The following is a 25,370-nucleotide window of genomic DNA, read 5'->3' as shown; positions in this document are numbered from 1 at the left end:
AGTAGCTGTAAAATGCAGATAGGAGCAAAACAGAGCTCAGAGTGAGAGAAAGAGAAGGAAACTCTAGCAACAACCTGAATTTGCAGCAGATTAAAGAACGCAGAAAAAAGCCTGACGGACGAAAGGTTTTGGAGGTTACTGGCCAAAAGAGCTTTGATACTGCAAGCAGTGAAAACAGCTTGTTTGTTTAACTTCTATGTTCAGGATTTTGCACATGCTTCGTAAATAAAGACGACTGCATTAAAAAGGGAAAAAAAAAAAAGACATCAGCATCGATTTCTCTTTGCTGGACAAGAAGCTACACAATCATAAATTCTGCCTAGCTCCTGGGTCCAAGCTGAAAAGGAAAAACACTACGCAGCACGAACTATTCCATTCATCCTGTAGTTAGGATTAGATTCACATCCTCTGATTGGACATTAAAAGCCAAATCAAGGTTTCAGTTCACCGTGTCAGTGTTCAGGAGCTTTCCATAATGTTAACTGTTTAGTATCACAGCTGATAGTTTTGTTCATGATCTTCCCTGCAATGAAAGTGCCTAAGAGCAACTGCAGCAAGGAAACAGTTTTAGAGCATGCTACTGCACAGAGAGACAACTGAACTGACAAAATTAAAAAACATGCCAGTATTCCCACTCAATTAAACTAATGCCCTCATTTTGAAATTATTAGTATTGAATGATTTAACAGTGAGGAGAACTTGCTCTTTAAGTATATATTATAGCCTATACCAGCATAAGAAATACCAATTAGGCTACGCAAATGCAAAAAGTATGTTGAACAAGTAATGAAAGGCCAATTTGTTTTCAAGGATGAAATACTCTGCCTAAATAATGGCAACATGTTGAAAAGCATAACCATCACAAAAAATATCTTACCAGGCTGCGCTGGAAAAATTTTATTTATTATGGGTAACCTCCGCAGATTCATTCTACAGCCATCTTTGCCCATTAAGTGAGACTTCCAGGCCTACAGTGAATTAAAAAAAGTAGTGATATTACAAAACCAGCAAATTTAATAATCTTTTATCTAATCACAATGTACACATGCATATACTTTTATACACGGGAAAAATTTAAGTTAACATATACGTCATGCAATAGTGTTTTAGTTTGCTTGCTCATAGAAAGTATGAGCATCATATGTGGTACTAAAAAAAAAAAAAAGAGAATAGAAATTAATGCATCTGCTTGTTCTGGTATTATAAACTAAAAGGAACACCACAGTAAAAAACAAACAGATTCTAGAAGCTGAAAGCAGGTGTGGTGTTTGGGTTTTTGTTTGTTCGTTTTTGTTGGGTTTTTTTTTTTAAACTTCTTTAATTAGTGATTGCATTCAAAGTAGTAAAAAACATATATAATCCGAGTAGAAAATCCTTTCATCGACGCGTATTTTATATTGAAAAAGTGTTGACATAACTGCAAGAGTAACCACACATACATTTCTTTCAGACATTTCAAGCTTAGTAACAATATCTTCAGGTTTATTTTGTGAGCTTCTCATTCTTGGCAAAGCCAAAAGGATTTGGAAAGAACTTCTTTTGAGAAGAGAAGCACTACTCAACGGCAGCATCCCATTCTAAGGAAGAAAACAGCACAGACTATGCATCACCCTTTGACATCTAGGTGGAATTAATACTCAGTTCAGAGTTGCTGGCTGCCTCCTGGTTAGACTTTTCCAGAAAATTAAATGATACACAGAACTGGTTAAATACTACATTGTAATGAATGCTAGATGATTCATACCAAATACTGAAACGCGTATGTTAAGTATTTTCTGAACTACTAACTTTTGACATAATACCAATTATTATTTTCAATTGCGGAAAGCATATTTTGGAGCTAGTATGTCAGAGATTTCATAGCGTTAGGCAATTACAGGAAACAACATGTAGAAAGTAGAGAGGGGTCATCTCAACTCTCTCTCTTGACGATTAGAGCAGCTCTTGCTTACTTTACCCATGTTCATTTTCCCCTCACACCCAAAGCAGAGGCATCTTACTTTCGAATTGTCTTTTAGATGTGCTCAATCCTGCTGCAGTATCTTAAATTGCATAATGCCACTGAAGAATGCCAGGGCTGACAAATGAACAAACAGAATCTCCTAGGAGTTGGGAATTTAGAGGGCAGTAAGCTATATGGCTGCCTAGAACTCTTCCAGGCTACTAGCTTAGTCTTGTTTAGGTGATATATATAACAAACAGACAATTTTTTCCCTAAAAATTCAGAAAAATCTCAAATTAGGCCAATTCATGTCATGATAATATGGAACACTTTGGACAGAGCTAAATTTATTTTGGTTAATGATTCGTAAGGGAAAGACAACAGACGTTTACTTTTCTCCGAGAGGTGACAGGAGGAGAAAGACCAACACTGAACAGCCTATAGCCCTATGGTTCCCATATACACCTGGTGGGTAGAAGACCCAGGTTCAAATATGGTACCTAGAGTGTGGGATAGCCATTAGAGACCCTGGTAATAATCTAGGCAATTTCTTAAATCTTTGTGTGATGCCCAGTATTATAAGAGGACACTAATTCAATCCCAGTGATGTAACAAAGATCAGTCCGGAAGGCAATCCTACCTCCTCTCCTGGGGAAAAGTTGTCATGACACAACGGACAGTGGTTTGCCACTTTTTCTGGTTTGGCAGCTGAAACGATTGGAAAAAATAATATGAGAATGGCAAAGACTGGCTGATCTTCAAAAAAAGAAGGAGGACTTGTACAACAAAAAGCATAACCTACACTATGACTAAAGCAGCTCCTATCCTATTATCATTAACTGCTCTCAAAGAAGTCCTGTGTTCAATCATCTTCATAGAAATAAGATGAAAAGGAATGGAGGACAGTTATCACACAAGTGTCTGGGGCTTAACTTGCAGGGACCGGGGGGTAGTGGCTTTCCACTCTTTTTACCCACCCTCCCCACATGCATTCATGGAAGTGAAGCACTTGGAGCACTGGTAAACACGTGTTTACACTGAAAGCGTTCAGCTCCTGAAGATGTAGTCAGGATCCTAAATCCACAGTGCAATACCTAAATTGAAGTGGTCTGACTTGCCAAAAATATGCAGTATTTGAAAGTGTATATACAGAGTATCTAACCGACTTCACTTTTGAACTATAGCTTTCCTACTTGAAACTACTCACAATTGCAAGTCTTGCTCTTAATATGCTTGGGCAACTCATCTTTTGGAAGGGCCTCACTACAGCGCTGACATTTCCCAAAGCTGTCCTTTTTATCACACTCGGTCAACAAGTGCTCTGTCAGACTTGCTATTTCGACCACCTGCAACACAGCAAGAAGGACACAGAAAGATTGGTACTGTGCTGAGTAAATAAGGACAGTGTTTAAAAAAAACTACTTATGCGATTTCTGGAAGTAAAATCTCACTTTTCAAGGTGACTAAGGGGAACTGAAATTGTAGTCAAGCTTTTAATCCAGTTCATAAAGCTGCTCTTCTCTAAAAGCACTATCCAAGATTACACAATTGCATTGCAAATTCAACTGCCATACTGTTAAATGCCTTCTAGCACCTTAAAACCAGAATAACAACATGTAATGACTGTACTAGCTATAGAAAGTTTATACCTGACCTGTTTGCAGTGCTCACATCTGGTTAACATAGGACAGTGTTTCCAGTAATGGAGATCCAATCCTTCCTCTGTGAAGGATTCATCCCTTTCACCACAAAAAATGCATAAGCTAGGAATAACAAAAAACAATGAGAAAAAAACCAGCAAACATCAGTAACGCTATATACTGAAAGAGGATGAGCCCCATTTCTTCTATTCTGAAAAGCAGCTAACATTGCGGTACAAATTATTTTCCCTATATATTACGGACCATAAGGTGGGGCATAACCAGATACTGCTATATAATTTATGGTAAATACAACTTAAAAGCATTTATTGCTATAGAAAGACATAATTCGACAAAAGCATTGAGAACAGCTGACTTAAATGGCTTTCACGATCCCAGAAGCTGTAAGCGCTTTCTCTGTGCCCTAACCCTACAATATGCATGCGAGCTCCAGTACGTCTTTGCCTTACTTTATACTGTCAGTAAAGCATTACATTGTAGCAACTTCTTATCACACAAACAACTATTCAGAAAACAAGTTCAAAGTCACACTGTCCAAGCAGTGAGAAGCCACACCTGGAATTGTTTGGTGATATTTCCAAATCTATTAGAAGAAAATCTGTCATTATTTAAACGCTCAAGGTATTAGCCTCTATCTAGCGAGGAAATCTTATTATGGCTATTATGGCTATGGTAAGTTACACTGTTTAGTGATCTGAAGCTCTCATCTAACTTACTTATCTAAGTAATTTGCAACAGAGGAATGATCATCTGGAGTCTCTGCTGTTGCATGCTGTGGCCCTTCATTTACCTGATAACCTGTAAAAAAGAAAACTGTTAAAACCAAGATCACATTTTCATTAAATTTTTGTGCATGCAAAGAACTGCTGCTTCTCCAGATCTCAACAGCAATAGACCTAGTAGAAGTATACTGTTTCCATGTTGGAAAACAAACACTGAAGCTGTTGGAAAACTGCAGCTTTGGTGATCTACATTTATAACACGTTGGTGATTATTTTGAAAATGTAGTAGATTATTTACTTTAGATTGGAGAGAAATCTTAAATGGTTTCGAGGTGAGTCACTCATTTGTTACATGACATTAACCAGTTAGCTGATGGTAAGTTTTGTTTTGTTTGTTTCCTTCAGTAAACTTAATGGTTATCTCTTGGGCAGGTGGAGCTTCAGCCAATCCAAAGCAATTAGACACGTTTTTAACTCAGATGATTCAATAATCCATTAAGCATCTGCAACGCTTCAAGGACAACTTGAAATTTCTCTACACTTCTTAATATTATTTGAAATTACCTACCTTGATTCTTTGACTTCGGCAAATCAGATTCTTTTTCCTATCGAACAGAGAAATTTAAGTCAGTAATTTCCTTAATGACTGTGACGGACATGCAGTACAGAATGCTTGTGGAGGGTCTTAAGGCACTCAGCACCATTCCTATGCTCTAGCTGGTACAAGAACACTTAAACCTTCTAGAGACACTCTCGGAGTTACCATAACACAGACAAAACTGTTATAGAAGAAGTCAATCTTCATACTATGTTAGGAAAAACAAACTGCCAAATTTAAAAACCGGTTGCTAAGGATGAAAGTCGGTCCCTTAGTGTATGTCACAGAGACTTTTTATTTATTTACTTATTTTACTTTACTGCTGTCTCATTACAGACCATCTCAGCCTGGGATACCTGGGAGGGAAAAAGGAAAAACAAAAACACCCTCACAACCCTAACCTTTCCAGCTTGAACCTCTGCTTGTATCTCCTTTAGAGCTGCCAGCTGCCCTTGCAGAACTTTTATTTCTTCCATCTTCTGTTTCTCTGCTTCTTCTGTGGCTGCCTTTTTCTGTGCCTGTGAAGAAACACTCTTACAATTACAACAGCTTTGCAACCATCTATCATATAGGGGAAGACTGCAAAACATAAAACATCAGCACAGAACAAATGATTAGTGCAGTAGAAGCGATATCCTCCTCGATTGAAGGATTGTTCAATTATACTAACAAGCCACAAAAAAATCCTCTGTACTAACTTGAAAGAAATGCATTGCAATTTTTCTGTGCTTACTGTTGCCAAGGCCAGTCAACATAAAATAGTAAATATATATTTGTGAAAGATATTGTGTATTTTTTCACAAGAACTATCACTGTATTTTATAAGCTTTATGCAGAAGTATATGTAATAATAAACTGAGCACTAGCTTTTTAGACTAATTGTAACTATACATTAAGATATACAGCTGTCATTCAATATCTAATATAGCTATGAAATCAATATATTGCTTAGCTGAATATAATGTTTCAAGTCGCTGCATATGATCTACAATCTTATTACATACCCTAATTTCAGTTTCAGTAAGTTTCCCATCTATTTTAGTAAAGCCATCAAAGAGCGTTTTATAGAGAACAGTCTTGCGAGTGTTTGCATCATCTGGAGGAAGATATTCCAGGATAGCAGCCTTGTGCTTCCTATACATATTAAAGATAATCCTCAGTGCTGTATCACGTACTTCATAAACTCTGTGTTCCAAAGCCCCTGTTGCAAACTGAAAAGGGGAAAAAGAAAAAAAACAATTATGCTGTTTCCCATCTCCTCTAATCTTTTTTAAAGACTTGTTTCTTAGTCTAAGGCAATTACTTCACTGCTGTGAGAGAAGTCTTCATACAGACAGTTTTTTCCAAACCAATTTTGAATAACTGATGCTTTTTTTCCTGTGTTGGCATCATGCTTCCTCATAACATTGGGCGGCATCACCTCCAAGAGGCTCGTTAGTTCTCTCTTAGTAATTTGTCAACCACTAGAACAGATAGACAAACACGTACCGAACAGCAACAGAAAAGAACTTAAAATGTTGTACACTCGGACTCCTACCTTCATGATGTTGTCAATGGTAAATCCAGAGTTTTCAGTTCCCATTTCTTTCAAGAGGCGTTCCACTAATTCCACCTGACTCATTGCCAAGTGTGTTGGGGAATTCGGTTTTAATGGCTGGACCAAATGAACTGGAATAATCTGAAGAGGTTTAACCTCATTACACAGTGCCATTTCCTATAAACATATAAAGAGATAGCACGCATGTAAGAACACTAAATATGGAAGATGAACAGCCTTTGCAAAGCAGAATGATTCTAAATTACTTTAACAAGTTAAGTAAAATGAAGCAAACCTTCCCCACAAAGTAATTGCTTGTTGGTTATTTTAGGAGTCAAAAGTTGTTTGCATTGGCTTTAAAAAGGAGACGATATAGATGTTTAGTCTTGCTTTTGGCATTAGAAAAAGCCACTGAGAAACAAGTAATATGTGTTGAAACGATCAAGAGGTATAGAACCGTGAAATGAATTATCTGAGCAGGAAATAAGAAGTGTCACAAAGGATTACAAGTCTTGACAAAGCATCAAGATTGATCTCAGCTGTTGGAAGACGTAAGCCACCTTGTAATTTTGCATTCTATTTTAGAAAGAACCTCAAAGGCTAACTTCTGCTGTTATTTAGAACCCGGTGTTTATCTCTTTGCTGGCAGCAGAATGATTAATAAGCCAGAGCACCCCTCCCTAGAGCATCTGTCAGCTGACAGGATGCAGGAGAAGTGTCCTGCAGTCCCTCTTCCTCACTGACAGATGCAGTTGTCACAGGGTTGGTTGGTCAGTCTTGGTTATATTTATTTCTGTTTGGCACCTTCCCCAGAGAAGTACTTATTAGCGCAGTGCCTCCTCTATTAGCATTGATACCAAATTTTCCTTCTCTGCAGGCCAAGCCCTGCCCTGTCTATGAAAATACGTCCGCAACCATTTTCTCATTTCCTTTTGAGTATTCAGTTACAAATCTGTTGTAAATAAGCCAGGTAGTATTCATAAAATAATCAGTCCCCTTTGGGGTTCTGGTGACATTGCCAGAGCATTTCACACAATAACCGTGTTAACAGGATTTTTACTTAAGTCTACAGTGAAAGACAACTCTTATCCCCTCTGTGTGGACACAAATAATCCAGAGCCAATGACTCACCCTACTGCTCTCCTGGGACTGAATTAACACACATTTTCACACAGAATTACTGTTCTTTCTTCTAAATTCTACTGGAAAAGAGAGTTTGTAATCCTCTAGCAGTTGTTCACAAATGCTCATTGCCAACACTCAACAAGGAACGGACTGTGTCTTTTAAAACAGACATCCCTTTTTCTGATGTTGCTACGTTCGATTTTTTACACCATATACTTATTTCAATTTTATTCCTGTTTGCTAATGAAGCTATGTTTAAGTTACTCCATAAAACTCATACTCAAATGCAAGAGGTTTATTTACAATTTCACACCAATAATTTTGAGAATAGATCTAACTTCTTATTTTAGTCAAAAATGCAACCAAATTACAACAGAGAAGTCTGACGAGCATGTAGGGACTTGCTTGCTCTCTTCTGTGCAGATCACTTGCAACTAATAAAAAGAATTAATGAGCAACACCATTCTTGCATCTGCAGCAGCAGATTACAAGATAACGGGTACTTCCTCACGCTCTCTCCACAATAAAGGTGAGGGTTAGGGTTCAAAAAGATACTGCTAGAAAAGACACCGCAAAGAAACTTTCTACCACTTTGCCTTGCGTTTTGAGGTATAATCCTTCACAGTAGCAAGCTCTAGAGTTGAAGGCAGGTCTGATTAGATGTTATTCAAGTATAACTTCTGTGACACTCTCAAAGCTAATGCAGTCAAAATGTAATTGGAAGAAAAACTCCAACCTGAATAAAGTTAGAAGCCACAAGGCGAAGACGAGTTGAAGAGTCTCCTGTTCTAGAAAGCAAACTTGGAAGTGTTTTTTCCACGCAATGAGAAGTTTCTTGTTTTCCTAATTTATGTTTTGGTATATACTGTGTAATGATCATTTTTAAAAGTTTTAGGGAAGCTTGAAAAACCTGAATTAAAAAGAAAAAGGGGAGGCACTGAACAAAAATACCATAACGATCACAGTTTTCAGGTAATATTGTAAAATCTTTTCTGTACTTCTAAACAACAACAGCAGGAATCTAGAAATAAGGCAACACTTACCGGAAGCTACTCCAGATCTCTCTTTTCCAGAAAAGATGTGCTTAGGTGAAAAGCTTCAGAATTTATTTTATAATGATTAACATAGCTCTTAATATTTCCTTTGTCTTGTTTGAGGCCTAGTTGAAGGCTAAGTCTCCTTAGGCCAACTTTAATCTCCTAAATTGGAGACTAAATTGCTTACTCTGTCTGCTCCTTTGCTCTATTTCAACTTTTTAAAAAAGCTCAACCACAGTACATATTTACTGCATGAGCAGTCGTTTCTCCAAGCCCACTACTCAGGCCAGGACACACTACTTTCCATGCTGACAGAAGCCAGACTTCACCCTAACTAAAGGCTGGCATTCCGTGTTTCTTTTTTCATTCATTCATTCAGTAAAGTTTCATAAACTATTTATTTCAATTAGTAGACAGTTTCAATTATTACACAGTTCTACAATTTTAGTTGTTAGATGTTTGCTGGAGCATTTTGCATAGTTAAACTGATAATTTAAGATTTGGCTTCTCAATTGCTGTAATAGCAGCTTAATTAGTCTCTGGGAAAGATATATGACATCAGCAATAATATATATACAGATTCTATTAAAGCATCCCATATAACACTTTTAAATTCAGTTCTGTCAAGTTTTTGATGATCTGAAGCTTACAGAATTCAGTCTGCAGAAATCGCAACTTAAAAATACTGAAACATTTCTCTCCTCTATGTGTGCATTTCCCTAAATTCTAAGTGTAAAAACTTATGTTTATATGCGTATGAACCCACGTTTCTTTCGTTCCACCTGTACTTTTAAGCAACAAAACGTTTTACAGCATAGGACACACTTTTATTTTTTGTATTTATAATTATTCTCTCCACTAACATCTGTGATTTACCGCTGAGTAATCCCAGGTTTCAGTGGGACGGAGCAGATGCAACATTTTGCGCAAATCACAGGCTAGGCAGCTTTTCTTATCACATGTATCACTACTTACTGAAGACACTATGTCTTTTATGGCTCTCCTTACAAGAAAAATGGCAGCCCTCAGCATGTTCTTTAAATCGTCCTTTGGAGCGCTTACTGACATTTCCATCAGCTTCTTGTACACCGCAAGTAATGCATCTTCTCGATATGACCATGTCTTGGAATATGCTCCTGAAACCTGAACACAGAACAAGATTACCTCTTAAATGGCCAATACTGATATTTCCATGCAATATTTACATATAGAAACAGCCTTAAAAGCATACATGAAATTAAGCAGTCAAACACCAGGAATCTGGGCTCTTACAAAAAGAGGTGTTTCTGCTCATATTTTTGGAAATTTGACCAAGAAAATGGATTAACCGTACAGGCTCAAGGAACTATCTCAGACTGGGACATGATTTCTCTCCCTGCCAATCCTATTCACAGTTGCAATAGCTACAGATATTCTAGCAGAGGGGGCACCCTAAAGCAGGCTGCATGTCAACATCTGCTACGTTCTTTTCTACAGAAGAGTGAACTGAATCCATGTAAGATTTCTGAACTGCTCACAAAGTAATCAATCATAAAAAACTACAGAGTCATGCAAATGTTGAAGACAGGCACCCACGTATCCAAGGTCAAATTCTAATCTCTAGTATTTAGGTAACAGCTTCAAACATGTTAAAAACCATATCAGCAGGTCTTTGTTCACAGAGTGACTGCCAAGTCAACTCAATACAGATTGCAATAATCCACGTGCTTGTTTTGCTGTTCTTTACCAAGGCTTCTCCAAAAACTTCAATAGCAGGGCTGGCCTCCCTCAGTGCCTTCTCTGTTAATGGTTCTGGCTCCCCAGCAATGCCGCTTCTTGGAGTATCACTGACGTTCCCTTCAGCCGTCTCTGGCTCCAGGTATGTAATTCCTTCCTCAGGCTGTTTATGGATAGCTGGAAGAGGTCTTTCATCATAAGGTAAAAATTCAACCTAAAGAGAGAAGATTAAGCCATTTCTGGAGTAACAAACTCTGAAGTGAAGTTGTTATATCACTAACTGGATTCACCTCAACTCAACTGCTGTTTTCCCGCCTTTAAAGCGGTATGACTTGACAATTAAGGACAGATCGGGAAGTTCCCACAATAACACCATGAAGAGATGGAATCAGTGTTTGTGAATAAAACAGTTATTTCTATAGAATATCATAAAACATACACAAAATGCCTTTTGTGGAAATACAAATACCTACAGAAGAAACCCTCTGTTGAAAGGAAGTCAGCAAGACACAAAGCTTTACTTGTTGAATTATTTTATGTCAACACGCTGTTAAGAGAGTATATTACTGCTACTGAAGTCAATGCAAGTCTTCTTATTAGCTTTGCAAAAAGCTGGAATAGCAACAAAATGTCAGTCTAACTAGATACTATGATTTTCGTCTTCTCCTTAGAGAGAGATTCCCATGCTGCTGTAGATTCACACAGTATGATCTCTGAGAATACGATTTATTAAGCCATTAGTGGAGCAGGCAGAAATCTGCTGCCTGTTCTCCCACTAAATTGGCTGTGTGACCTCTGACTAATCATTTACTGTCCATTTGATTCCATTCATCTACTTGTAAATCAGGTATAACCCTTATTTACCTCAGTCTCAATGGACGTTTGTAGAAACTTCCAAGCGATTCAGGAAAGAGAAAGGCTAACAGCAATTAATAGCTGGGCATTGCTCAGCAATTGAGACAATTTCAGACAGTATACGAGACATCAGAATAATCACAAAAGACCAGGTTGTTTCGGAAGACTGAACGCAAGATCAATTGTTGCGCTAGATTTCTACAGAAACAAAAGTACCTTACTCACATTATCTTTGGGAAACCCTTCCCCCAAGGCTGTGGGATGAGCCACAGGAAGAGGAGACTGCTGGGGAACAGAGGGCTCGGGAGAAATGAGTTTTACTGCCTTCTCTTCCAGCAAAGGCTCTGCTTTCCGTGGCTCTCCTTTTTGTGGTTCTGTTTTCTCACGAGGAGATGAATTAATGGCTTTTGCGTGCTGAAAACTATCAGCATAAATCACAGGCTCCAAAGGCAACTCAGGTGGTCTTCGAACCTGAAAAAGGGAAGGAGATTTTGTAGGCTAAGGTGGTACATTGTACTAAAACCAAAGTTATTACAGCTACAACTTTGACAGTCACTAAAACTTTTGCTACTTTCAAATAAATACCAGATCTCATTCACAGAAGCGCAATTACTGCGCTCAATACAGCTTTATGAAACAATTGCAAAATAATTCTGTGCATATGCGTGTGTCAAGAGAGAGAGACAGAGTGTCAGAGAGAGACTGCAAACAGTCCCCCACACTAAGAACAATACAGAACTATATATACACCTTATGCTTCTTCATAGGTCACTCTAATTACGTATGGTTAGCAGTACGCCAGCGTAAGCCTCTCGTATCCACAATGAGAAATACTTCAAAATATGAGAAAGTAGTTTATGAATGGGGACTGAGTAGCCCTGAAATAACGCAAAGAATTTAGGAGTCAATGCTATTGGGTTCAGGCCTTAGCATCACGATTTATGGAGGACTAAGCACGGTCGTAAATTGCCACGTGCAAGTCTTTCGCTGAGGAAATTCACGGTCTAAACAGAAATCATAAAATCTTTACATAATTGTCATATAACACTTGTGCAATGTGTCTTATCCCCTGAATTTATTTTGGCTGTTCTTCCATCTCCATTTACAATACCCACCTGATAAAGCATTCAGAGTTTTGGAACAACACCCACCATGAGCTCTGGATCCAGAAGGTTATGGAGCTCCAATTGCTGATACACCTTCAGGCGATACTCTTCCATTTGCTGTTTCTTCTTTTTAGCAAGATCATAATCCTCTTTCTCTACAGCATAGCGTTTCTCTACCTCATACCGTCCAAGTCGTTCCCCTACCTGGGAAACATTTTAACAGGTTAGCTTGGGAGTCACATTATCACACACATGCATGGGCTTCAGCATTTCCAGACAAGTTTTGAAACCAAGTTATCTGATTTTAACATTACTCTCTTAAGAACATACTGGAAATCATTACAATTCCATTTTGCATTAAGGTTAAAGACTACCCTAATGGACCACTGGAAACCTGTTTGGTCTAAGAGAAAAACACTCGTTTGACAATACCTTTTGCAAGTCTGCGATAGCTTGTTTGAGTTTCTTGGCATAATCATAGCGTTCATGATGGGCAGCTTCACGCTTCTTCTCATCTAGCCTACGTATTATCTGAGCGACCTCTGGATCCTGGTACATGTCAAAAGCCAAATCATCCAGAGGTGAAATGGAATCAGGCTTCCTGAAGAAATAAAATTAATAAAATAAGCTTTCAACTAATCCAGAATAGACCAGGTTGAGCACGTGTCTTTTTCCTACCAGGGAACTAACAAAATATAGCGATTGAGAACTAATTTAGACTGCGTCAACATTTTGCCAGGGTATAGGCAAAATAGCATCCTTACCCAAAGTATGTCCCATCTAAGGCAGGATCATCTGATTTACTTCCTAAGTAGTGGTCTATTAGCTTCTCTCTTGAAGCCTTTGTGGGGAAACAAAGAAAATCTTATGCTAGTTCAGCAACATCATGTGTACGTTCAGGACAGAAACCATGACTTACAACAATCAAAAGAAGGGATGAGCCTTAGCATGCTTCTGTTTTGGGCATATGGAAATAGGTGAATTTTAAGAGGCTGAAAATGCAAGCATTCCAATTAATTACGTTTTGGTTTTTGCTTCCACAAATAGGCATACATTTTATGGGAGCTTTCTTGCTTCAAAATGAGATAAAAACGGATATATGGCAACTCTGCTGAAGCACAGAACTATTAGAAGAAAAACGTCCTCTGTTATCTCAAGAACCCTGCAACTGAACACATGCAGCAATATTAAAAAGACAAGGATGCTTGCCATTACACACTTACATTATTAATGCTGTCATTACTGTAGTCTGCAGGATCTCCAATAATATTTATGGCTACTAGGGCAACCTGGGATAGATTTAAAGGAGATGTAAGTGCATACAAGGTCATTATTTCTTCCCTACCCTATGAAATCAAAATGGCATGCTTAAATATACACGCACATTTAGTCACTAGACAGTTTGTGCTGATATTCCCTCAAAAGTATAATCTCCTGAAAATTAACAACTGGTGATTTACTTCAATTCATAAAACTCATCTACCTTTTTCTTTGTTTTACTTAAATATGTGAAAAATGTATAATTCTTAATACTGATTACAAAATTAATCTGAAAACAAACATTTGGTAAAACTACTTCGGATGTTAGCATTATCATTCCTCCACTTAATTGCTTAAAGGTAAAAAGCCAAGATTTGCTTTGAGATTGTTTTGCTTGCTTCTTTTATGAAAAACGCAGATCATGTTTCTGTTGTCAGAAATGAACTTTGTGTATTTTTTTCTAAGGAGATTCCCAAATACTCTTCATGTTTACATGTGAATTATGTTTGTCTTCATGAGTTTAACTTTGATGAGCCAGTAATAACGTTTTTCTTAAATATATGAATATTTTCACTTGGAAAATACCTTATGTGCATAAACCAATGTTTTAGTGAGTGAATTTGCTTGGTTATGACCAAATTGTAATGTCTCCTGCAAAATCATCTTCATATTGACCTGGATAAGCAGATTAGGACCTGTTGTCTTTTGGGTGGTATGCATCCAAATAAAAGCTTTAAGTGCTAAATGTACCTCACGTTTCATTAAAAAAAATTATTGCCAAATTCACAGATTTTCTTGTCTGGAATGGAAATGAAAAGAGCCTATGTAGAACTATGAGGCAAATGTTCACCTTTTCTGTATTTGGATGACTTCATAACACCTTAACTTTATGCCACATCAGATCTTAAAAAGACTAAGAGCGGGTTTGGGGTGACCAAAGAACTGCTCTCAGAGGAAGTGTTTTGCTTCACCACAGAGCCTACTATGCAGCCTGAAACTCAAAATGAAAAGCAGTAATAGGCTGCGCACTTGACTCCTTAGTTCTGGATAGGTTGCATATTTTCAGTCACGATTCTAACTCATTCCAAACGTTTTGTGGAGGTTTTTTGTTTGTTTTAAAGGAGACCATAAACAAACTTGAGAGCTTTCAATCAGCATTTTTACTTTCTACAACTCAAGGAAGCAGACTTCTATACCTGTCCTGTACTACTGAAACTTACTTCATCTAGCTTATCAAGTAAGGACTCTAATTTAACTTACCTGGCTGTATATGTTGTATTTATTGACATAATTTTTATGGAAAATCAGCTTTAGGTACTGGCCAACTGCATCCATATATACAGATTTTAACTCTCGTGCTTTGAATCCAGTCTTTTCATTGTCTGAGAGAGGAACATAGCTGAGAAAGAAAACTTAACAAGTAAGCAGGTAAAATGCTATGGTAGAATTTGCTCATAACTAAAACAAAAAATGTTGTCATTTGAGAAAAGTATTCATGATCTGCAATACGCCTTAAAAAAGCAAAAACAAAAACAACCCACCTCAGCACCACTTCAGAGTTGTTTCACAGCAAGGGAGGGAGGGATCCCAAGTCAATGCTTCCAGTGAAGCACAATATGAATAAAATATATAATAAACAACACATGTGTTTTCTTTTCAGTGGGTGCACCACTCCCTTGTGTATCCACAAAGGTGAAAATACGTTCATTTAGTAAAGAGGGATAACTCTAAAACTTACTGAAGCGTTTCAGAAAGAGCGCTGTAGCTGTCTTTTGTGATCTGAACACCTTAAGTAAAATTCTATCCCCAATTACACCTGTGTCTTCAGCTTCATTACACAAGCTTAGAATCTGTTCTTTACAGCTTGCAGCACAGCATATCAATATTGCATGGAAAACATGATGAATACTATGAACACCTGAGGCTTTTCTGATTAAAGTAACATAACCTTTTAGAGTCTTTTGACTTACCCTAGTCTGTGAAACCTCTCTGACTGATAAGGAGCAAAGTATTCGGGCAAGTTTTCACTGATGTAGAACTCAATTTTGCTTGAAATCATATACTGGTGAGCAAGTAACTGTAGTTTTCGTATTCGACATCTCTCCACCAACTGCAGAACAATTTCCTGGGGATACTGACAGAGTCTAAAAACATACACAGTTTCTGAGTCATCTTTGAAGATGACTTTACTTTCAACTTCATTAATACTTAATCATAAAGTCTTCCGAAGTTATAATAGTTGAATTTAGCATTACAAACATTGTAAACATAAAACAAGGAATAGAAAAGAAACATTTTTCTCTTCATTTTAGTTTGCGCGTGTTCAAGTGCACCATATGCATCAACAAGAAGCATCAAGAAGATTAGATTTTTTAATATCAAGCTAAAGCAGCTTCAAACTCCAAGACGACTGACAAGAGCAAAAATAGCGCCCTTCTTTCTTTTAAAGGACTTTGTTTAAACGTGATGTTACATCGTTAGGTAGTAACCAAGACCTTTTTCAGAATAAGGACTTTATGGGATCAAAGTCATTTAGATTTTTGTTTTTATAATCAGTTTCATCTGGGATGCTGTAAACGACTCTGAACATGCACGTTACTTCTCCTACTCATTTTAAACTCACTTAGTGTTTCAAAATTATGCTCTTTGCCCTTAGTTGCAGTACCTTGGTGATCGCCATCCATTCACCGTCGGTGCATGAACCATCAGTTCTTTTGCACTGAAGCCATCTTCGTGTCCTGATGAACTAATGACTACAAAGCCAATCTTGTGTGGCATCCTGCAGGGGTGACCTCCTCAAAACAGTGACATTTTAAACTTAAATTAAACCCTACAAGAACAAGAAAAGAATACTGAAACACTACGATCAACAAATTCAACCTTGCGGGTCCCTCAAGTCACGCACTGTAGCTGATGAATTTAAGCATGAGTTTTCTTTAATTAATTAAACCGGCTAACATTAGTGGCATAAGCCACACCACATCCTCACGCTGAGCTTTTGGTTAAGTCTTACTGAAACGTGGCTTCGGCTGACCCGTGTAACGGGCCAACGAACCCAGTAAAACCTGCAGCCCTGAGCTGGAAGATGAAACTGCTTGAACAGACGTCCAACGCTTGCACGCTCGCTTTTCCGTGCTGTCTCGGGGTGGGTTTTGGTGAGCGCTCTGACACACCATCCTCCGTGCCTTGGAGCCAAACGGGGGGGGGGGACCAATTTACCAACAGTTATTGTTAAGAAGCCACAGCGCTCTACCTAGGGCCCCGGGGGTTGCGACAAGGCAAGGGGGGAAGCGGCAGGAGAGCGGCGGACAGCGGCCTGGGGCGCTAACGCCGCCTTCGCCGTTACGCCGGGCAGGCCGCGGCCTTAGCCACAGCGCCGGCGGTTCCCCGCCCTCCGCGGACAGGGCGCTGGCTCGAGAGAGGGCCGGGCCGGGCCGAGCCCCCCTTCGCACCGCGGCGGCCGGGCCGGGCCGGGCCGGTCCGGTCCCGGGGAAGGCCGCTGCGGTCCGCACCCACCTGCTCCAGCGCGGCCCCACCGCCGGGACCGCCCGTCTCATGGCAACGCGGCGCCGCGCCCGCGCCTGCGCACGAGCGCCCGGCCGCCGCCGGAGCCGCGAGAGGCGCATGCGCGCGGCGGCAGCAGCAGCGATGGCGGCAGCGGCGGGCGGCAGCGTGCCGGCGCCGCTGAGGGCCTTCCGCCTGCGCGGGCGCGGCGGCGCGCAGAAGTTCGGCGTGGCGGCGGGGAGCCTGCGCGGGCTGCTGCGGAAGGGCTGCCGGCTGCTGCAGGTGCGGACGGGCAGGGAGGGGGGTGTGGGGAGGGGAGGGGGCGCGGGCGCCGGCGCTCACCCGCCGCGGGGGCAGCTTCCCTTGGCAGGCAGCCGCCTCTGCCTCTACGAGGACGGGACGGAGCTGACGGAGAGCTTCTTCCGCGCCCTGCCGCCGCAGACGGAGCTGGTGCTGCTGGGCCCGGGGGAGACGTGGCGGGGCTGTGAGTGCGGCGGGGCGGGAAGGCGCGGGGCCGGCGCGGCGCGGCCAGGCCAGGCCAGGCGCCCCCGGGCCGAGGCGCCGCCGCCGCCGCCGCCCTCACGCGGCTCCCGGCTGCGGGCGCAGGTTTCAGCGACGTGGGGCAGTTCCTGGCCGCCTTTCACAGCCAGCGGGACGCCGTGGTGGAGGCCGCGCAGAAGCTGCTCTCCGGTGACCTGGCCCCCCAGAGGCAGAAGCTCCTGGTGGACCTCCTTCACAACTTGGACGAGAACATCCTAGCAGAGGACAAGGAGGAGGACAAGAAATGGTTTGAAGGCAAGCTCTGCCTTGTCTACGCTAGACCCTTTAAGGACAGTAGTCTTACTTCTGCTGAGAACAGTCGTTTCTGTCCGTTTCAGATTTTCTGAAGGAGGAGAAACTTTAAAGTGTGGCAGTCCTTCTGGTTTATGGGATGTGGCACTTCTTGCTGGTCAGGGGAAGATTATTTTAACAACTTACCTTAGCATTCATTTTTCAGTTTCTTTAAAATACATACATATTTCAGTATCAGAAATTGGTTAAAAAACCAACTTTCTCTATTGCTTCATCCAGTGTAACCCTATAATATATAAAAGGGAGATTTTTCCCATTAACACTAAGTAGAGCTGCACATACAATCTTTTAACAATCAGCTCATGAAGTGTTGATAGTTTGTTGAGTATCAACTATGGGTTGATAGTTTGTTTTTTCTCTGTAAGTTCATCTTCCAGTTCCCAGCTCATGCTAAACTCTTCATTCTGAACTCTGCGGTTCTTTCCGAACTCTTCAGTTTTTTATCGGATAGTCTTTTAACATTGTGCGTGTATGCACATTAATAAGAACCATTTAACAACTAAAATATCTATTACTGCTCTCAGAGCAGTCAGTCCGCTTGGTCCTCCTAAGCGCTAAGAGCAGGGTAGTCTTGTATCAGTAAAATAAAAATGGGAAAGAAAAAATTACTTATACTGAGTTTTGTGAAAAGAAGGGATATATCTAAGCAGAAGTACAGAATTAAAAGTACTGTCCACTGTTACAAAGTAACTCTCTTTAGGTCTAGAGTCTCGTTTTAAGAATAAGTCAAGCTACATGCGATACAGTTGTGAAAGCAGAATACGAAGCTACATGAAAGAGGTAAAAGTTTCTGTAATGCAACTTATTTTCAAGCTGCTAGTAAAAGTAATTCAGTAATTGCATATCTTAAAAAAATGTTTCTGTAGCGCAACATACTTGTAGGAAAAAAGCCTCAACCTGCTATAGGCACCAAGTAATGACTGTATTTTTTTTTTTTTTAAGGTTAGTGGTTTTATTTCAAATGTTCATCCAACAGCAAGAGATGCATATAAAAGGATAATTGACCTTATGTTGGATAAACTGAAATCTGTGAAATATAACGGGTGCTACTTTGACAGAAGAGAGGAGGAAGCAGTCCGCCTGTGCACTGTGGAGGGATGGTTCTCTTGTCAAGTAAGTTGAGCCCTTTCTAAAGCGCAGAGTCTTGACTGCAACGAGCAGTGGCACGGTTTACAATGACAATATTAGAGGAAGGAGACAATTACTTTGATGTTTGTGTAGTCAAGTATCAATCAAGTTCAGCAGTGGGTAATGCTATAGCTTGCATGATCTATTTCTGGTTACAGCAAATGAAAGCTTTGTCAATACTGGGCTAGGACCAAGCTAGGATGAGAAGCTGTACACCCTTCATTGTATTGATCTTGTTTTTCAGGGACCTTTTGACAGGGATTACTGCCCGTGTAAACATTCTATCAACCCCTACAGTAACAGGGAAAGCAGAATCCTCTTCAGTACCTGGAATCTCGATCACATGTATGTATAAAGTATTAATCCAGACCTACCTGTTTCATGCTCTTCCTCTTAGATAGCAAAGGTGTTGCCTGTGAGTCTTTTCCCCCTTCCTTGCCCCCATCATACGCTAGCTCCACTATGAACTGTGCGTTGCTGTAAAAGATGCTTGGATGCTGCAACAGTGTCTGGTAACAAAATCCTGAAGACGGATTATAAGGCAGTCTCTCATTAGCTGCTTTGCCTGTGTTCCGATTTTCGCTGTATACAAACATGCCCCTCTTCAGCATATTGCCCTTTGGGAAGGCTACTCTCTTCTATACACCTGTGTCTGGCAAAAAAAAAAAAAAAATCAGGCATTGTGCACTTGTGAAACAAACAGGATTTGCTAAACCAGTTTCTTCAGGGAGAAAAAAAGAAAAAAAAAACCCAAACAACCAAAAAAGCCCAACTTTATAAAACTACTTATGGCAAAAGAATTCAACTTCTATCCTGCTTTTAGAGGTATTATAACAAGTATTATATCAGACTAAAATAGTAAGACTAAGACTAAAATACTGAGACTAAAAAGACTGAGCATAGGGAAAGGTGTTTATGAGTGAGGCACTAGATACTTCTTTGTGATTACCATACTTGGCTCATCTGTAAGGCATCTTCCTTCATGCAGTTGGTCCTGCTTTTAGAGCAGATGGAAACGTTATCACGAAAAAAATTGGTGGTAATGCTTTTTTCCCCTATTGTACATTGCAGAATAGAGAAGAAACGAACTGTTGTCCCAGAGCTGGCAGAAGCTGTCAAAACACGAGATGGAAGAGAAGTGAACTGGGAATACTTCTATCAACTGTTGTTTACCTTGGATAATCTGAAACTTGTACATATTGCTTGCCATAAGAAAACCAATCATAATCTCAGCTGCGACAAAACTAAGATTTACAGGAAAAGGAAGCAAACCCACAAGATTTCTTAGCAGTACCCCTGAAAATGACTTCTGTTTTTTCCCCAAAATCATGCAACATGACACCATTTTTAAATAGCTCTAGTTTCTTAATCAAAAACATATTTAGCAAGTCTAAAGGACTTGCTAAAGGACCCCAAAGTAATTCAATTGCAGTCTCACAAAGCATACATTCAGATTATGTCTAATTCTACTCTCCCTCCTTCCTGCTTACTACAGGCCTTGCTTAGATCACGCTACGTTAAGTGTGATAAAGTACAGCTATAAATCATACTATAAAAATGAGACGCAGAGGCTGCTACTGATGAGACCTTACAATCTCTTTCTTGCCATGATAAACGTAGGCCCAAAACTCATGCTACAGACAAATGAAGTTTGTACAAAGCATTTTTAAAAAAATACTCTAAACAATGAATTTGCAGATTCATATTCCTTCAAACATTAAGGCAAACAACGTTTCAGGATAATTTTGCTCTGTGCCTCTTGCAGGTAGACAACCATTGTACTTCGAATATGCCAAATGCCAATTCAGTGACAGAGGTGTTGACTCTTCTGTATTTTGATACACTGATCCACAACTGTTCCATTTGCTATTATTTTAGATGCGCGCTTTCTAGGAGTAGTAAGGCCACGGCACATCTTTGCTTTTATGATGTTCTCTATCTGTCATCCCTCCTAATGATTTTCTTCTCCTTTCAGACAGCTTCTGCCTCTTGAGCTCAAGTTTGCTTGAAGCAAGACATGCAGCTTTACTGTGTAAGCATCACATTTATGTGCTGCTTTAGAATATTTATTGCTTCTATAACACACTCCCTACCTCTCATATAACAAAATACATCCATTTTCGTAATTTATTTTTTTTAAATATCAGCTGATGGCAATTGAAATCTCAGGGACTGTCAGCATAAGCAACATTTGAATTTTCTTATTAAAAAAAATCATGGGCATCTTTCTCCATGTGTACGTGAAGGTAGAGGTGTGCGAGCAAGTGGTTAATAAAACATTAAGTAGTCTTACTATTTTAGTCTGATATAATAAGACTAAAATACTGAGACTGAAAAGACTGAGCATAGGGAAAGGTGTTTATGAGTGAGGCACTAGATACTTCTTTGTAATTAACATACTTGGCTCATCTGTAAGGAATCTTCCTTCATGCAGTTGGTCCTCCTTACCCACATAAATTCAGCTAGTTCAGGTGGAATTGTATTAAGATTCATAGTGCTGTGTGAGCCATGACTTATTAAGTCTCAGAAACACAGGAGCTTTGCTACAAAGGGCATTAAGTTATTTGAAAGGCAAACGACAAACTCAAGCCCCCTCCAAAACTTTTCAACATTAAAACCAAGTAGGTGCATTTCTAACGTAGGATTTCTAAACAGCACTGTGTTGAGTTCACTCTTCCTGTTCACCTATTTTAAACATGCATGTCACCTCTAAGTAAGATGGAAACGCACTATACACCGTTTTGATGTTCCAGAAGCCATGACATCGAAGATTCTGATGACAAATACTGTGAAATCTACATGGCACACTTCCCACAAACTGGAAATCACCGTTCTGTACAGTGCTAGAACAAAGATGAAGGTCTATATATAACAGCGTATTTGCTAAAAAGAGGAAGTAGCAAATCTAAATGGGATTTCAGAAAATTTGGAAGGACTGCTTCACAATGGAGTTGTGTTGAAAACCATGAGACCAGTATTAAAATTAAATCTTTGTGTATTACTGAATTAGTGAAAAGGAGCCAAGAAATATCATCGACAAACAACATACCAGCTGAATGGGAATGTGAATGAATTAACATGTCATGCATAGACAATTTGTTTGGCTAACAATTTTAATATGAATGCTTAACAGGCTGTAGCTGTAGAAATTAATATTTAAACCATGTGCTGATTTTATTTGCTTTCTAGAAATGTAGAGGAAATTAATAAAAATGTTCTGGAAGCTTATTGCATAACCACACTTTCAAAGAAGTATTATCATAAACACTGGATGAATGAACAGTTCCTGAAGTCTCTGAGGTTGCTCATTATTTTCCAAAAATACAAGGAAAAACAATAAATTTGGGGGACTGAGCACATCTTTAGCAGTCAATACTCACTCACCTACCAATAAAGTGCTATGCTGAGAGATTTTATTCTTTCTTTATCACCACCAATGACCACATTCTCAAAAATTCCTATTCGTAACCCTTGGAAGTAAGCTGAAGACAACATTGCACAACTTGCATTACACAAACATTTAAAAGGGCAATTTTTGTGGCTGATTTGATGGAAGAGAGAAGCCATGGGATTCACATGGTGGTTGTTCATAAAACTGACATGCAATAAGAATATATTTACCATCTTGAGACCAAAGCCATGGAACTCACGTTGACATACGTGCGTTTAGTTTTGCCAGCAAAACTGCGTTTTAAAGGTCTGAATTGCTTTCATTTTACAAGTAAAAAACGCAACACTAAACTTAAGGAACAGAGGCTGGTATCGCTCCTTGTACTGGGTAGTCTACTTGATCTATTAATAACCAGATGCCAAAATGGTAAACATCACAGAATTAAAAGGAAAAGGACTATCCAGCTGTGTTCTAGGATTGCTTGCTTACTTTTAAAGAGGAGGGAGAACAGGCCAACTGTTTCCTGGAGGTGTTGGCTCAAATGTACAGCACACTAGACCAAATAGACCAATAGACTTTTTTTTAATAAATGAAAAGCATTAGTGGTAAAATGATAAAATACAATTTATTCCAATTCACTAAAAGTTCAGCCAAACTCTGTTCCCCCCCCCCCCAGATAACCAGAGGAGAGTACAGTATCTAACGAGCTCACAGAAAAACTTTACCAGTTCTCCCTCTGAGAAAAGGCAAATACAAAACAAATCATGTCAGTGACATAGCCAACCATTACCTTTCACTAGCCAATACAGTGGCGTAAAATCCTTAAAAAAATAGTTTTGTTTGTTTTACATTTTGTGGTTAGAGGACATCCTCTTCCTCCTCCTCATCTTCCTTTGCAATGAAATGCAGCTTTCTAAATTCTCGTCTGCTCATTGTTGTGCTTGCAAGTGCAACTGCTGGGAGGTCCTTTAAGAAAAAGGATAAAAACTTAAGAAAAACCAATTGCTGCAAATAGCACACTTCCTACATGTCCAGTGCTTCCCGTTCCCCTACGCCTCATACATGAGGTATTAATACAGACCTCTTAGAAGTGATGGCATCTGCATAAACCTTAAATAAAAGCCTAAGAGCTCTGAAGGGAGCCTGCTATAAGGCAGTGCTGGCTCACGGTCAAAGTGAGGGCTGGCATTCCTTCTAAGCTTTTAGAAAGGGATTCAGAAAGGGTTAAGCGCTCTACAAACAAATCCTCCCTATCCACGTTAAATACCAGTCCTCGCTAAACACCAGGAAAAAAGAAAGCATCACTTGTCCAAAGTTACAGTATGTTAAAGGCAGGACCTGGGATTTGAATTTATAATTCTGTCCCTTGATCAGTCCAAAAGCAGAGCTGGTCAGAAACCAGTTTCTATTCCAAAGAAGTAAAGTAACCACAATTAAGAACCAGTGAGCAGTGAAAAACTACCTCATTAAAAAAAAAAAAAAAACTTTCTCCATAGTGCAGCTATCTGTATCTTTATGAGTAAAAGTATTTATCCTATGGAACTGGAATAATAAAATCCGAACAGGAAAGTCTTTACTTCTGACATAGACTCGGCCAGACAAGTAATTTCATCTCTGACTGAGGTCAGTCTTTCTATCTAGAAGACAGGGACACTTCTCCAGATGACTACCAATATCGGTCAAGTTTGCCAAAAATTTTGAGGCTAGACTACTGGCGTTTGGAGACACAAGGCAGGAGCAGAACAGAACCCAGTCTGTGAGCAGTAAACAGACTTTCATCATCTCACCTGTATAAACTCAACGTTTCCAAAGAATCGGTCCACTGGCATTGGTTGGTTACTGTCTTCGTCTAAGAAAGCACTATCATCGCGCTGTACTGGTGTCTTCGGGGCACCTCTGTCCTCCAAGCCGGACTCACCCGAAAGCACGCTCTCGCAGCTGCTTTCCTCTCCGACGCGGCAGGCACAGTTTTGCAGATCTTCAGCGCTTCCCGCTTCTGACGGGGCGCTGCTCGAATCCACCGCAGAGGGCTTCGGGGAAAGGTCGCCTTCCTTTCCCTGTCCCTCCGCCCTCGTCTCTGCAACGCTTTGCCCTGCTGTCCGCCGCGTTGCGTCGCCGTCTCCGGCGTCTCCCGAGCGCCGACCCTCGGCCGAGCTGCTAGGTGCTTCCCTCCGCGCAGCCCGCGTCCCGCTCCCACCTGCGCGTCCTGCTCGCGCCGATTTCACTAGACCGCTTTTCTCGCCTTTTAGCCTCTTTGAGGGCCGGGTGTCAGTGGCTTTGCGTGGGCAAGGCTGTCGCAAAAAAAAAAAAAAAAAAGACAAGACAAGGCCCTACAGCTTACTTCAAGTAAATAAAGGATTTAAAAAAGAGAAAACCACCCAGCGGCACTAGTTGCTAGGCTCGCCACGAGACCGAAAGGAGCAGCAGCCAGCGCCTAAGCTACCTCACTAAGACAAATAACTATTAGGAAGCGCAGGTAACAAGGGAAACAAAGGGAGCGAGGAGCGCCTCAGGTGAACTGCACGCTGTGGACTGGTTCATCACCAGCAGAAAAACCTCTGCCCCGAGCACGAACCAAGGCAGCACGCGGCTAGCGGCCTTCTCGCGCTCTCACGGGGACGCGGCGAGGCCGCCAGCCGTGGCACAGCCAGCTCAGCAGCGAGTAACCCATCCAAAACCCGGCCCCAGGCAGGTGAATGCGTCTCCCGTACCTCTTTTTTTTTGTTTTAAAGTTTAAAATTCACTTAAACCCTCCAGGCAAATCGATCACGGTGCTGCTGAGCACGGCGGCGCCACGCCGCAGCCCGCCCCCGCCTCGGCCCCGGCCCTCTCCTACCAGGCTCACCGTCCGGGCCGCCGCCGCGGGACCGCCCCGCTCCTTGCGGCTCTTCATGGGGCCGCGGCCGGCGCCGACCGGCCCCACACGCCGCCCCGGC

The 25,370-nt window shown here is 40.6% G+C and overlaps 3 protein-coding genes across 15 annotated transcripts in view; 1 reads left to right on the top strand and 2 right to left on the bottom strand.

Moving 5' to 3' along the window:
* Window positions 1–17,529, bottom strand: part of CEP104 (centrosomal protein 104) — a 21,308-nt gene extending 3,779 nt beyond the window's left edge. The window contains exons 1-21 of one of the 10 annotated variants that reach the window (XM_068915474.1): window positions 17,076–17,194; window positions 16,225–16,389; window positions 15,530–15,703; window positions 14,820–14,958; window positions 13,523–13,588; window positions 13,064–13,140; window positions 12,732–12,900; window positions 12,345–12,503; window positions 11,419–11,664; window positions 10,349–10,552; window positions 9,598–9,765; window positions 8,322–8,495; window positions 6,461–6,637; window positions 5,928–6,134; window positions 5,325–5,441; window positions 4,894–4,930; window positions 4,320–4,401; window positions 3,597–3,705; window positions 3,150–3,288; window positions 2,583–2,650; window positions 878–968 (exon numbers count right to left, since the gene is read on the bottom strand). In XM_068915474.1, the coding sequence (XP_068771575.1) occupies window positions 878–968; window positions 2,583–2,650; window positions 3,150–3,288; window positions 3,597–3,705; window positions 4,320–4,401; window positions 4,894–4,930; window positions 5,325–5,441; window positions 5,928–6,134; window positions 6,461–6,637; window positions 8,322–8,495; window positions 9,598–9,765; window positions 10,349–10,552; window positions 11,419–11,664; window positions 12,345–12,503; window positions 12,732–12,900; window positions 13,064–13,140; window positions 13,523–13,588; window positions 14,820–14,958; window positions 15,530–15,703; window positions 16,225–16,337 (2,716 nt within the window). In that variant the 5' untranslated portion in view covers window positions 16,338–16,389; window positions 17,076–17,194. Of the gene's footprint in view, window positions 1–510; window positions 969–2,582; window positions 2,651–3,149; window positions 3,289–3,596; window positions 3,706–4,319; window positions 4,402–4,893; window positions 4,931–5,324; window positions 5,442–5,927; window positions 6,135–6,460; window positions 6,638–8,321; window positions 8,496–9,597; window positions 9,766–10,348; window positions 10,553–11,418; window positions 11,665–12,344; window positions 12,504–12,731; window positions 12,901–13,063; window positions 13,141–13,522; window positions 13,589–14,819; window positions 14,959–15,529; window positions 15,704–16,224; window positions 16,390–17,075; window positions 17,195–17,405 lie in introns of those variants that run through there. The other 9 variants (XM_068915475.1, XM_068915480.1, XM_068915481.1 and 6 more) reach the window with 9 other exon arrangements.
* DFFB (DNA fragmentation factor subunit beta) lies at window positions 17,181–22,328 on the top strand. Of its 3 annotated transcripts, XM_068915485.1 has the most exons (9): window positions 17,181–17,345; window positions 17,421–17,547; window positions 17,670–17,858; window positions 18,616–18,695; window positions 18,858–19,028; window positions 19,288–19,388; window positions 20,115–20,235; window positions 21,019–21,075; window positions 21,758–22,328. In XM_068915485.1, the coding sequence occupies exons 1-8, from the start codon at window positions 17,184–17,186 to the stop codon at window positions 21,034–21,036; spliced, it is 969 nt and encodes a 322-aa protein (XP_068771586.1). In that variant the 5' UTR covers window positions 17,181–17,183; the 3' UTR covers window positions 21,037–21,075; window positions 21,758–22,328. The 3 variants fall into 3 exon arrangements, with proteins under 3 accessions (XP_068771586.1, XP_068771585.1, XP_068771584.1); XM_068915484.1 differs by having other exon boundaries at window positions 21,019–22,328; XM_068915483.1 differs by lacking the exons at window positions 21,019–21,075; window positions 21,758–22,328 and having other exon boundaries at window positions 20,115–20,900.
* On the bottom strand, window positions 18,928–25,370 carry C21H1orf174 (chromosome 21 C1orf174 homolog). 2 transcript variants are annotated; one of them, XR_011135688.1, is made up of 5 exons: window positions 25,271–25,360; window positions 24,222–24,725; window positions 23,284–23,400; window positions 19,418–19,695; window positions 18,928–19,063 (listed from the first exon to the last, which is right to left on the bottom strand). XR_011135688.1 is itself a non-coding variant. In XM_068915487.1 (3 exons), the coding sequence occupies exons 1-3, from the start codon at window positions 25,325–25,327 to the stop codon at window positions 23,293–23,295; spliced, it is 669 nt and encodes a 222-aa protein (XP_068771588.1). In that variant the 5' UTR covers window positions 25,328–25,370; the 3' UTR covers window positions 23,041–23,292. The 2 variants fall into 2 exon arrangements, 1 of the variants encoding a protein (XP_068771588.1); XM_068915487.1 differs by lacking the exons at window positions 18,928–19,063; window positions 19,418–19,695 and having other exon boundaries at window positions 23,041–23,400; window positions 25,271–25,370.

The sequence above is a fragment of the Struthio camelus genome, chromosome 21 (genome assembly GCF_040807025.1).
Source record: "Struthio camelus isolate bStrCam1 chromosome 21, bStrCam1.hap1, whole genome shotgun sequence".
Classification (NCBI taxonomy): domain Eukaryota; kingdom Metazoa; phylum Chordata; class Aves; order Struthioniformes; family Struthionidae; genus Struthio; species Struthio camelus.
The sequence above is the reverse complement of the archived record's forward strand: the minus strand, read 5'-3'. Positions and strand labels throughout refer to the sequence as shown.

Coding starts and splice junctions, on each gene's coding strand:
- DFFB (XM_068915483.1), top strand. CDS start 17,184: ATGCGCGCGGCGGCAGCAGCAGCGATGGCGGCAGCGGCGGGCGGCAGC. Junction 17,346..17,420: donor AGGGCTGCCGGCTGCTGCAG/GTGCGGACGGGC, acceptor CCGCGGGGGCAG/CTTCCCTTGGCAGGCAGCCG. Junction 18,696..18,857: donor TACGAAGCTACATGAAAGAG/GTAAAAGTTTCT, acceptor TTTTTTTTTAAG/GTTAGTGGTTTTATTTCAAA.
- C21H1orf174 (XM_068915487.1), bottom strand. CDS start 25,327: ATGAAGAGCCGCAAGGAGCGGGGCGGTCCCGCGGCGGCGGCCCGGACG. Junction 24,726..25,270: donor CGGCCCGGACGGTGAGCCTG/GTAGGAGAGGGC, acceptor TTTTTGCGACAG/CCTTGCCCACGCAAAGCCAC. Junction 23,401..24,221: donor GAAACGTTGAGTTTATACAG/GTGAGATGATGA, acceptor TTTTTCTTAAAG/GACCTCCCAGCAGTTGCACT.